The following is an 11,640-nucleotide window of genomic DNA, read 5'->3' on the forward strand; positions in this document are numbered from 1 at the left end:
GGGGCAAGAAGAAGGCTGAGTCTGTTAGGAGCCCACTTGCCCCCTGGCTCCCCATTATAGCCCCACAGGCCCTAGGCCACGTGTGACATACCACGGACCACACCCAGCTCTCACGTGACCCAGCCGCTAGGTCCCGTTGCAGCTCCTGGTCTGCGAAATGGGGAGGGTGGAGAGAATCAGGGGATCGGGCGGAGCTCAAGCGCTTGTGATTTTCAAGAGTGGCCCCTGAGTAGGGAGGCCACCAATTTCTCAGAGCCCAGCATGAGATGCCTGATTTTTCGGAGGTGCTGTGTGTGTGTGTGTGTGTGTACACACGTGTGTGGGGGGGACTCCAATTGTGGTCACTGGGGACCCCAGGGTGATTGCACCAGACCCCAAGCCCTGGTCTCAGCCTTGGCCTGGGTGAATTAGTGCTGATCACGCGAGGAGTAAGGCTTTGGGGTGGGGGCGATTTGCTTTTTGCTTTTCAGCATGCCCAGGCAGGCTGTGTGCGCTCGGAGTGTGACTCATCCAGACACAGTGACGGGAAAAATATCTGGAGGCTCGGGAGTGCTGCGGATAATGCGTTTGGGTTGGAGTTTGATTTCCTCGCGCAGAGCGTCGCCTGGGGAGATTGCCTAAGGCCGGGGGGTGCTGGGGACTGGCGATCGAGCGCCTGGGGCTGACTCATTGTATTCCAAGGGCGCCCCTGCAAAGCTGCAGGTAAATTGGAGAAGTGAGAATGCACCATATGCCGGGGAAGGTTAATTTTAGACGGCTGCTGCTGGTGCGTGTGTGTAAGCGCGGGGTGTGTGTGTGTGATTATTTCTCTCTTTCGCAGTCGTTCCCTGCTTCTCCACCACCGCTGGCTGCTCTGCCCCGGCAGGTCCCAGTTTAATAATGTGCAGCGACGAACTGGGGCGAATCCAGGTGTTGCCTCCAGAGGCGGCCGCGCTTTTGTTGGCTGAGATGCAGCCAGACAGAGGAAGAAAAGGGGGCCGGGCAATTACCTGGCCTGCTGGCTTTTCTCCACTGTGGGCCACCAGCGCCACCTACTGCCCAGGCCCAGCCTGTGGCCAACCCTTCCCTAGCAGGCCTGGGGTTCAAAGGCCGAATTCCTGCCCCCTCCCATCCCCACAGGTTCAGATCTGTGCCTGGTGTGATCCCACGGAAGTCAGTGGGTGAATTTGGGCCCAGGGGGAAATAGGAGAGGCCTGGTCCCTCTGTCTGGTGAATACGCCGAACCCGATGAGAGCCTGCAGTGCTTCTGCGTGAGAGTGAGGGGAGGCGGGTGTCGGTCCCAAGGGCTCTCGAGACGTTTCTTGATACTTGAATAAAGGGGAGGGGTCCCATGCAATGCCCCACGAGTCCTTGGCAGGGATTGAACCGGTGCTAAAAACAGAGGCCTCCAGCACAAGGAGAGACTCTATTAGCTGTGTAATTCTCATAGGAGGACCAGCCACTACGGGGTGACCTGCAATGAGCATAGAACCAGTGGGTTACACTGGCTTTGCCTTTCTCTGGCTAAGGGCTGGCGTGAGATGGGGGGTATTTGATGTGGGCTGGGGGCTCTTCGGGAAGGTGCTGGGGGCTCTTTGCTGGGTTCCTGTGGGACCTGACATTGAGCCTGACCCCTCCCCATGGCAAGGTATTGGGGACCCCTCCCTACGTTTGAATCCAATGGTTTCCATTCTCGCTGTCCCTGACCTGGCAGTCCTGGCTGGCTGAGCTCTGTGGGGCCGTACGCTGAGATCTATGCACTGGTGCTGAGAGCAGCTCACACTCACACTTGCACGCCCGTACACACAGGCACAAGTGCTCTCTACGGGCTCCACTCAGCGCCCTTTGGAGCCAGAGGGGATCCCGGCTGGTTTCAGTGGGCGTTGGATCAGGCTCTAACACACAAGCTCTCCCTTTAGCAAGGGTATGCAGGAGGACACACACACTGATCCCTGGCGCACACTCCTCAGGCCACTGTCAAGTCACTGGCCCCGCCACGTGGGTTAAAGGAAGTGAAATGCAGCCCCCTATTTCCAAGGCGTGTGGCGCCTGCCGCACCAGCCAGGCACAACTGTCGTGGATCGGTTCTGAGCCAGGCTCTGTCTCCGGTGACTGGGTTACAGACAGAGCTTTGCGGGGTCTTGGCCCTGTAATTCCCAGTGTAATAAAAGCTCAATGGGTCCCATTGCCCCCCCGGGTTCCCCTCCCCCTTCGCGCACAGAAATCCAGTGTGCCCGTCTGCACGTCGGGACGCAGCTCCACATCCTGGACTGTCGATGCTCAGCTTCCCCGGTGCTAATCCAACCTGTGCCTCCAGCAATTTGACCAGCTGGCCCAGGCCCTGGCAGCGCCTCCCCCAATGGGGACCACTCTGGCCTCTTCTCGTTGGCCAGCCCTCGCATGCAAGTGGCAGGTATTGGTAGAACCCCACATTGTCCCTTGCTGGCAGCACCGCTTGGGAACTTTCTGCGGAGGAAGAGGAATTCCCCTGGGAATCAGGAGAGCTGGGGTCGGTTCCTGGCTCTGCCGCAGACGCCTTGGTCAAGTCACTGGGCCTTGCTCTGAGTGTGAAACGGGATAATAATCCTTCCTTTGTCCCAGACACCAGGGGCTGGGTTCCCCTGTCTGCTGCGCGAAACTGCATTGGCTGGCAGTTCCCACTGGAGCACTCCCCCTGCATCGGGGCAATTCTGGTAGAAGTCTCTCTGCTGGAACCCCCACAGGGAGGAGGGGGTGTGTGGTAGGGGAGGGGAACCCTGTATCCGTGGCATAAATTACATCTGTCCTGCAGGATCAATCTCTGCCCCTCAGGTCTGCTTCTGTCTTTGGCTTGGTCATTCAGTCCCATACAACCGAGTCCTTATAGCCTGAGGGATCCGTCGGGGACTCCGTTTGATCAGCTCTAGGAAGAATATTTCCTCCCCTCCCCTCCTGTTCTCCTCACTCCACCTGTCCTGGTGAGGGGGCCCTGATGTGGAGGGCGGGAGTGCTTAGACAGTGACAGTGCTTAGAGTGGCAGGATGAAGTAGTCTACAAAATAAGAGGCTGTGTTTGCAACATTAAGTGACCCCCGACAAACATCTAACCCGGGAACCGAAGGAACTGGGACATTCCTTGATTGGCCGGGGTCGTTATGTTCAAGCAATTTCCAGATCATCATTTCAATTTGTTTAATTCCTTCCCTGATTGTTCTGCTCTGAGTAATTCCCCTGCCATCGCGCTGCATGTAATGGGCCCCTGTCTCTGTGCCATTACAGAGCCTTCCCCAGGAGGCTGCTGTGTGCTTCCAGAACCACTTGGCAGCTGCGTGGGACGGGGTTACAGTCCTGGAGCTGGCCCCAGCAGTCAGAGAGCACCCAGTGGGAGGAGCCAAGCATGCATTCTCACCCGGTGCAGCACCGGGAACCCCGAAAGCGCTGCACAGACGCTCATTCAATAGTAATAATAAATATTACTGGTTTCAGAGTAGCAGCCGTGTTAGTCTGTATCCGCAAAAAGAACAGGAGTACTTGTGGCACCTTAGAGACTAACAAATTTATTAGAGCATAAGCTTTCGTGCTATATGCATCCGAAGAAGTTGGCTGTAGTCCAATTAAACAGCCCCGGTGCCTGTTTAATTCCGAGCAAAAATGTTTCCATTTCCCCCCATTTTTTTCCTCCAAAATGTCCCGTGTGTCTGTTCAGCCGGGGTGCGATTGGTTGTTCAGGGCGAGGACAAGGCACAGGAATAAATGCACTGGCTTCCCCGGGATTTCTCCTTTCCTGTTCGCCTTCTGTAGGTTCGCAATCATCCTCACATACATGCCCGTGTGGAGTCACACATTCATGCACATGCAGCGAGCCATGCTCATGTGATGTGCATATACATACATTTGTGCACACATGCATGCTCACAGGTAGCTGCACACACGTGCACCAATGGCCGTGCAGTCATGACACATCCCTCCACTCACACACACAGATACTTTTTGGTATCTGCATTTTAAAAGGGGCTTTCTGCTGGGCAGGGAGTAGTGCACGTTGAGGTTAATAGTTAAACACTTCCAGGGCGACATTTGCAGCCTTTACACAGAAACCACTGGGGGCGTTTGTCACTACACTCCCGTCCTCCTATTGTATCCAGTCCACTCTGGCCCCAGTCCAGTTCTGTAAGATTTACAGGTGTGGCCCTCTCTGGCAGGATCTTGTCACCTTCGTCTGCATGCCAGGGTAGCAGCATTTATCCCCATTTTAGTCAGGGACACAGGCTGGTTCAAGCCCGGAGTGGGAAGTCAGGACTGCTGCAGACCAGTCCACACTCCATCCCAAAGGCAGGCACAGAACCCAGGCGTCCTGGCACCAAGCCCCTCTCTGCCACCCCCTAGACAACACGCCCTTTAATAGCTTTCTTACAGGGGCATCCTGGAGGCAATAAAATGATGCTGGAGGATTCATGTATGACATTGAGGGTCCCATGCAGGGCTTAATTTGTGCCAGGGCCAGCCAGGCCTGAGGCCAGGCGCCGCTGGGCCTGGCGGTTCAGAGCCCGGCACCGCTGGGCCTGGCGGTTCAGAGCCCCGGCGCCTCTGGGCCTGGCGGTTCAGAGCCCCGGCGCCGCTGGGCCTGGCGGTTCAGAGCCCCGGCGCCGCTGGGCCTGGCGGTTCAGAGCCCGGCACCGCTGGGCCTGGCGGTTCAGAGCCCCGGCGCCTCTGGGCCTGGCGGCTCAGAGCCCCGGCGCCGCTGGGCCTGGCGGCTCAGAGCCCCGGCACCGCTGGGCCTGGCGGTTCAGAGCCCAGCACCTCTGGGCCTGGCGGTTCAGAGCCCCGGCACCGCTGGGCCTGGCGGTTCAGAGCCCCGGCTCCTCTGGGCCTGGCGGCTCAGAGCCCCGGCTCCTCTGGGCCTGGCGGTTCAGAGCCCCGGTTCCTCTGGGCCTGGCGGTTCAGAGCCCCGGCACTGCTGGGCCTGGCGGTTCAGAGCCCCGGCACCGCTGGGTTTGCTGCATCAGTTATGAATGCAAAAAAATTACAGGAGTCCCACTGTACCAGCACCTCTTTCATTACAAAGTAACCCGGGTCCCAGGCTTGCTCAGGCTGTGATGGGGACAGAGCGGTATTAGGTGAGCTGTGAGTGGTCTAATGCCTAAAGTGGAAGGGGTGAGCCAGGACTCTTGGGTTCTAGTCCCACCTCTGACAGCGTGGCCCTGGCAGGGGTAGGAGGACTGCGAACCAGGACGCCTGGGTTCCTTCCCTAGCTTTGCCAGGGCAGTGCAGGGGAGTGGGCCCTGGGACCCCCGGCGGGGGCTAGGAGTCGGGGCTCTTGTGGTCTCCGGACTAGCTGTGGGACCGCCGGGAGTCACCGGGAAGGCGGGGTTGGAGCCCCCCACCCGGGTTCGGGGACAGAGGGGCCGAAGGGACCCGAACCGGCGCAGCGCGGCCCTGACACGGGGCGGTGTCTCTTTAAGAGGCCCCGGCAGCCCCAGGAAGCAGTTCAGGGCTTCCTGAGCAGCCCAGCTCCGCCTTGGCCGGCCGGCGTGCGCCTCCCCCCGGCAGCCGGCCCATCTCCCCGGGGCGCACGGGAGGGCGCAGCCCGCAGCGCGCTCGGAGCCGGGGTAGGTCCGCGGGGGGCCCCGGGGCGCTTCCTTCTCTTCTCCCGGGGTCTCCTGGGGGCGCTGCTGGGGCAGGACGGGGCCCCCAGCGCCGAGCCGTGGAGCTGGGAGCGGGCTTCGGGGACACCCTGGGCGGGGCGCGCACAGCCAGAGGAGACCTTTGGGGTCAGCTCCTCCTGGGGCCCTCGAGCTTCCCCCAGGCAGAGCCTCTAGGAAAACATCCTGAGCGATTTAAGCATTGGCCGTGATGGAGAATCCAGCCCCCACCTGTGGTAAATTCCACTGGTTAGTCCCCCCCCCAATCAATCTGCGCCGGATTCAGTCTGAAGCTATGTCTACACTAGCACTTTTGTCAGTCAGGGTGTGACTAAAACATCCCCCCCCCCGACATAAGTTTGACCGACAGAAGCACCGGTGTGGACAGTGCTATGTGGGTGGGAGACGCTCTCCTGTGGACGGAGCTCCGGCCGCTCCTTGGGGGTGGTTTAGTTTAAATAGAGCTCTCTCCTGCCGACAGAGAGCGGCTCCACGGGAGACCTTACAGCGACAGACCTGCAGCAGCGCGGCTGTAAGGTCTGTAGTGGGGACATATCTCGCTTCAACTTCCAGCCCTGGGGTCGTGTGTTAGATCTTTCCCTGCTAGGCTGACGAGCCCGTTATTAAATGTTTGTTCCCCAGGTAGATAATGACACACTGGGACCAAGTCCCCCCCCTTCACCTTCTCTCTGTTAAGCTAAATAGACTGAGCTCCAGTGGACTCTATTGCTCTAGGGCAGGTTTTCGAACCCTTTAATCTTTCCTGTGACTCTTCTCTGAGCCCTCTCCAATGTATCAACCTCCTTCGTGAGTTGTGGGCACCAGAACTGGACCCAGGAGTCCAGCTGCGGTCGCACCAGCGCCAAATACAGAGACAAAATAACCTCTCTGCTCCCCGGTTTGTGTATCCCAGGATCGCATTCGCTCTTATACCCACCGTGTCAGGGCAGGAATCCAGGGTCTGCTGATTATTCACTATGACCCTCCGATCTTTTTCAGAGTCCTTGCTTCCCTGGATAGAATCCCCCTCCTTATGCTTGGTATTGATTTTATGTAGAAGGGCTCAGCGTCTGCGGTGCTGGGCAGCAGGATAAAACCCAAGTCCTTGATGCCAACCCCCTGGGGACTCTCTCCAAATGACTGCGCTAGGAGCTGTATTTTCCAGTTTGGGTCTGAGCCTGAAAGTGGATTGCGGGGGGGGCATTATTAGTGTACATTACATTGGTGCCCGGAGGTGCCAACTGAGAGCAAGCGTGGGGGTGGGAGGAGTGGAGTGTGGGCAAGATCTTTCCAGCCGTTTTTGAGTGAAATGAACACTGGGATGGAAGCACTCCAGCTCTCTGCTTGGAGGAAATAGTGCGTGGATTGTTAACATTCTCGGGGTGATCTCTTTGCTCTGGAGGGGACACACTGCAAGAGGGGCCGGGTTTTCAGCCTCTGTTTGTTTTTGTTTCTTCTCCTCTTGTTTTCACGCAGTCTGTGATGAACTGTTTTGTTGGGGGGACGTTTTAATATTGTTTCTCTTTGGAGGTTGCAGATGGTGGCTTGGATCAAAATAGAATCGAGGCAAGTGCCTCCCAGGGGCCCCAATCTCTGCAGGTGGGCCCCGGTACTGCTTCCAGCCCCACTGACTTCAGGTTCTGCCCTTTGCAGGACTGGGGCCGTGGTACTGACCCAGGGTGTGGCAGTATCTGCAGCGACCCATACGGTACTGCACATCATTCCCGACCCCCCAGCCAAGGCATGGCTGGCTGGCTAAGGCTGCTCTGTGCATTGTGCTACTTGTCTCCTGGAGTCTCTGCGACTGATTCTGGGGAGCATTTTCTTCATTTCAGGACCCGGGGTCTGTGACGTTAATCTTTCAGAGCAGCGCAGAGAACGGATCCTCTTTCCCCTCTGAACCCCGCAACTCTGCTGCGGCCCCATTACCAGGCACTCCTCCATCGCAGGCTGCACCTGGGTGCTTTGGCACCGAACCTCATCAGTGGAGTGTGCTGGGGGTTGCCCTGGCTGGAGAGGATCAATACTTCCAGCAGCGCCATGCCCACGGCACCTTTGATCTGCAGGGAGACTGTGAGCAGGTGAGTTTTCCTTCCTGCGCCCGAAGAACCCACTACCTGAATTTTTCCAGGCTGTAGTGAACTTGTCCTGGGTGGATGAGTCACAGTGGGGTAAAATCCCGCCACCCCTGAGAGAATGAGCTCTCGGGGGGGTTGGTTTCCCCTGGACCTGCTCTGGGTCAGAGCACTCACGGAGTATGGTTTGTGTGTTAATGCCAGCAGCTGCTAGGCTCTCCACACACAGGGCTGAAGCCCCAAGGAGCTAAAGGACGGGGAGAGGCTCATGTTGTTACCGCCTGGCGGCTCCCCGCTGCCCTGAGTGGAACAAGTGTGATGCTCTCAGCCTCGTTCCTGCTCAGTGAATGCTCCTGAAGCCGCTTGTTACCAGGGTCAGCTCCTGAACTCCCCTCCCCGCCCTCGGAGGGGCTCTGAAGGGTCAGTGTTGTGGGGGATGGGGGGCGGGGGCAGCTTGTTCTGCTGTCAGTGTTGCACCTGCTCTGGGGGACTTCAGACTCTGGGAAAGGCACCAACTACGCAGCCCCGAACACCCGGCTCCATCCCAGCCTGGTCTCGTTGGTGCAGTGCCGTTGTTAGAGACACTCTCCCGAGAAGCCTGGCCTTGTGTCTGCGGACACCAGGACTCACCGTGGGAGTGGGGCGCGCTCGTACTAGGCGTCAGAGCCCCAGCCCCTCGCGACTCTGGTTTCTGTCTCTGCAGAGTGAGCTCCGTGCTCAACCGGGACGCCAAGCAGTTCGGGAAGAAGCACATGTTCGACGGGAGCGAGGAGACCTGCTGGAACTCGGACCAGGTGAGCTGCACGGACGCCCCCGGTGCTTGCTCCGTCGGGGCAAGCATGGAAAATGGAACGGTGGCACGTCCACCCCCTGGAGCAAACGTCCCATCAGGGAATTGGGCTCTATTGGCCCAGCTTACGTGGGGGCTATTGCTGAGTGTAGAATGGCTGCCACGCTTGCCTCCCCGCGCCGGGCCGCTGTGCCATCGCTCCGCAGTGCTGCACGTGCCAGGCGCCGTGCACTGCCCCAGTGCTCTGCTGTGCCCTAGCTCCGGCTACACAGCGCTGGCCCTGGCTAACCACGGCAGGGGGCACTTTCACCGGTGCTCACTCCCACCTTTACGGGCCTTACAGGGCTCTCTGCAGAATCCGCCCTCGCTGGGTGTAACTGGCGGAGTGGCCCCTGTGGAAAGCTGACTGTAACCTGCGCTCCCGTTTCATTCCTGGCTGCAGGGCTCCTCCCAGTGGGTGATGCTGGAATTTCCACAGACTGTCAAGGTTTCCCAGTTCCAGATTCAGTTCCAGGGTGGATTTGCGAGCCAGCTGTGCACACTGGAAGGTAAAGAGCCTCCCCAGCAGGGGAACAAGGTGCGGCATTCTGTGCCATTCGTTCCTGTCAATTGCAGGGCTCTAATGACGGGACAGAAGCAGACTGGGGCTCGGACGACGTTCTACTGATGCTCCGGACAGGCCAGATGAACTGAGACAAGAACCAATCCAGAGAAAGATCTGTGGCCGATGCACTGTCGTTATTTGCAGCTATGCAGAAGAGCACTTGGCAGTTCTCCGGTGCCTTTCATGTGAAAGCACCTTGCCAAAGAGCCTGCGAGACACTGGCTCGCAAATCCACAGCCCAGCGCATTCACTTCTGCAGCTCGATGGGTGGCCTTGTGCAATGCCTGGCAGGATAGCCAGACGCAGAGGATTGCATTGAACTAGATGTTACAGTATCAATTGTATTTAATTCAGCGTAAATCTCTGTAGTGGAATGTCTTTCCCCAGGGCTGGGGTGTGGGAGAACTTTGGTCCAATTTGAATTCACAGGGCCTGGACTGATCCCATTTTATAACCAGGAAAAACTGAAGCCCAGAGAGAGAAAGTGGTTTGTCTAGGCCAGAACAATGAGGGCTATACAGGTACCTGGACGGATAGCACTGTAGAGATTAAATGTCAGAACTAGGAATGAAACCCAGTTCTTGGCCTGACCCCCGTCCTGTACTAAAGCCATGGGGTGGGATTTTTCAAAAGTGCCAAAGACAGTTGGACGTCCAGTTCCCAGCGTAGATCCAGTGATAATGCTAATCTAACCCTGCAACCAGCGCAGACATTTCCATCCTCTCCTCTTGCTTCTTTAGGTGGCAGAAAAGGTGAAGAACTTGTGAAGATATCAGACTTCTACCCTGAAGACATCAATGCTCTGCAGATATCCTTCCATTCTCACTGGGGGCTAGGTCCGCTAAGTGTATGCGCAACGTGCTGCAGGTGGCACGTGACCAGGATTCGTCACCAATTTTCGTCCACGGCTAGGGCTGGGTACTGACATGGAGTGCAGCGTGAACACTGATCCATGACCCTCACGGGCTAGGTTAGAATGGCTCTTCCATAGAGTATACGCCCAGAAGGCACCGCTGTGATCACCTGGTCTGACCTCCAGTTTGGCACAGGCCATAAGACTTCCTTGAATTAATGCCAGTTTGAAGTCGAGCAGATCTTTTAGAAAACCAAAACCAGCTTGATATTAAACCTGCTGGTGATGGAGAATCCACCACAGCCTTGCATAAGTTGTTTCAATGCTGCACAACGTCAGCAGGGCAGGGTCTGTGTAACCCGGGCATATCGAAAGGCAGGTGGCCGTAATCTGTTGGAGCAGGTGCTGGATGGAATCCTTGCACTCTGTGCAGTTTGCGGGAGGGTACCAGGGAAGCTGGGGGGTGTGAGATGAACCCCCGTTTTGGTGAGAATATAGCGTGTGTCCCAGCTCGCTACCTGCATTGATTGGGTTGTGTTGGGTGAGTGACTCTCTTGCTGTATTGGAAGTTGTGTGTGTGTCATGTACCCCTCTGCCCTTGTTTCTTCCTTTACTGCTCTGTCCACAGCTTCAGGACAGAAGAAACAATGCTGGATAAACTGAAAATCACCTTTGAGAACAGCACGGATTTCTTCGGGAGAATCGTCGTGTATCGCCTCAGCGTCCTCGGGGAAAAGCTCTAACCTGGGACAGAAATGGCAGAACAGCAGCCCATCACCCCGAGTGGGTTTGTTCCCCTAGTGTTTGATCAGCCGCACTCTGCCTTCCCACCCTGTCTGATAGGCCCCGGTGGCATGAACTGGCATATTTGCCTTGGCAGACAGCATCTCTTACGAGAGAGGAGAGATGCCAGACTTGTTCTGCAATTGAAATGTAGCCACTTGGAAGTAAACCAGGAAACGCTCAGACAGAAAACAGCCGTGGGCATTAACAGAACAAGGCGGGGATCCTGCCCCCTCCCCACCGAGCTGCGGCCTCCTAGCGGGATCTAAACTCCCCCAGAAGCGCACCGTGGCGTTCGTGGGCTTTCCGCATAGTGCAGAGCAGTGCATGACAAACATGCCGTATTCTAGTGGCTTGTCACGCGGTGAAGCTCATGTTTAATGGCTGAATAAATGCTTCCCGCCTCCTGGCCCACGCTGGATGTGGGGCAAGCGAGTGGGTCTGTAGAGATTAAACAAATCACATACTGAATTTGGAAACTGCCTCCTTGCCCCCAGCTCGGGCCCACTCTGCCCATGCAGTGGGGTCACAGAGGTGGCAGCTCCGGGCTTTGCTCAGAAAGTGGTGTTGAAGAGTTGGGAAGTGTCTGTTCCCCCAGGAACACCTGCTTCCTCAGGGCTCCTGCTCTCAGGGCTGCAGCCCATGAAGCCCGGTAAGTTTCAGACCCTTGTCAGGCGGAGAATTCCACTCTGCCCTTTCCTGGTAGGGTGAGGCCTGAGCTGCTCCGGCAAACTGACCAGCAGATGTAAATTGCCTTCGGCCCAGCTGGGGAGGGTGGTAGTTGCCAGGGGACAGCTGGGATCGTGCACTCGAGGGCTTTCAGAGGCAGTGGGGATAATCCGGCTCCTACAGGAGAGAGAACTATGAAATATCATGTGGCTGCTCCTCCAAGGTAGGACTAATGGCGCCCGTCAGAGCTGCCTCAAGCCCCTAACA

At 57.3% G+C, this 11,640-nt stretch overlaps 1 protein-coding gene across 2 annotated transcripts; it reads left to right on the top strand.

The window, feature by feature from the left end:
- The first annotated feature begins 5,459 nt into the window (after positions 1-5,459).
- On the top strand, positions 5,460-11,139 carry NR2C2AP (nuclear receptor 2C2 associated protein). Of its 2 annotated transcripts, none has more exons than XM_054013512.1 (6): positions 5,460-5,566; positions 7,435-7,680; positions 8,378-8,468; positions 8,907-9,012; positions 9,809-9,876; positions 10,548-11,139. In XM_054013512.1, exons 2-6 carry the CDS (start codon positions 7,640-7,642, stop codon positions 10,662-10,664), a joined length of 423 nt encoding a protein of 140 aa, XP_053869487.1. In that variant the 5' UTR covers positions 5,460-5,566; positions 7,435-7,639; the 3' UTR covers positions 10,665-11,139. The 2 variants fall into 2 exon arrangements, with proteins under 2 accessions (XP_053869487.1, XP_053869488.1); XM_054013513.1 differs by lacking the exon at positions 5,460-5,566 and adding an exon at positions 7,238-7,307.
- Positions 11,140-11,640: the final 501 nt, after the last annotated feature.

This window comes from Malaclemys terrapin, chromosome 24, assembly GCF_027887155.1.
Source record: "Malaclemys terrapin pileata isolate rMalTer1 chromosome 24, rMalTer1.hap1, whole genome shotgun sequence".
Lineage (NCBI taxonomy): Eukaryota > Metazoa > Chordata > Testudines > Emydidae > Malaclemys > Malaclemys terrapin.

Coding starts and splice junctions, on each gene's coding strand:
- NR2C2AP (XM_054013512.1), top strand. CDS start 7,640: ATGCCCACGGCACCTTTGATCTGCAGGGAGACTGTGAGCAG. Junction 8,469..8,906: donor CCTGCTGGAACTCGGACCAG/GTGAGCTGCACG, acceptor TCCTGGCTGCAG/GGCTCCTCCCAGTGGGTGAT. Junction 9,877..10,547: donor AAGACATCAATGCTCTGCAG/ATATCCTTCCAT, acceptor TGCTCTGTCCAC/AGCTTCAGGACAGAAGAAAC.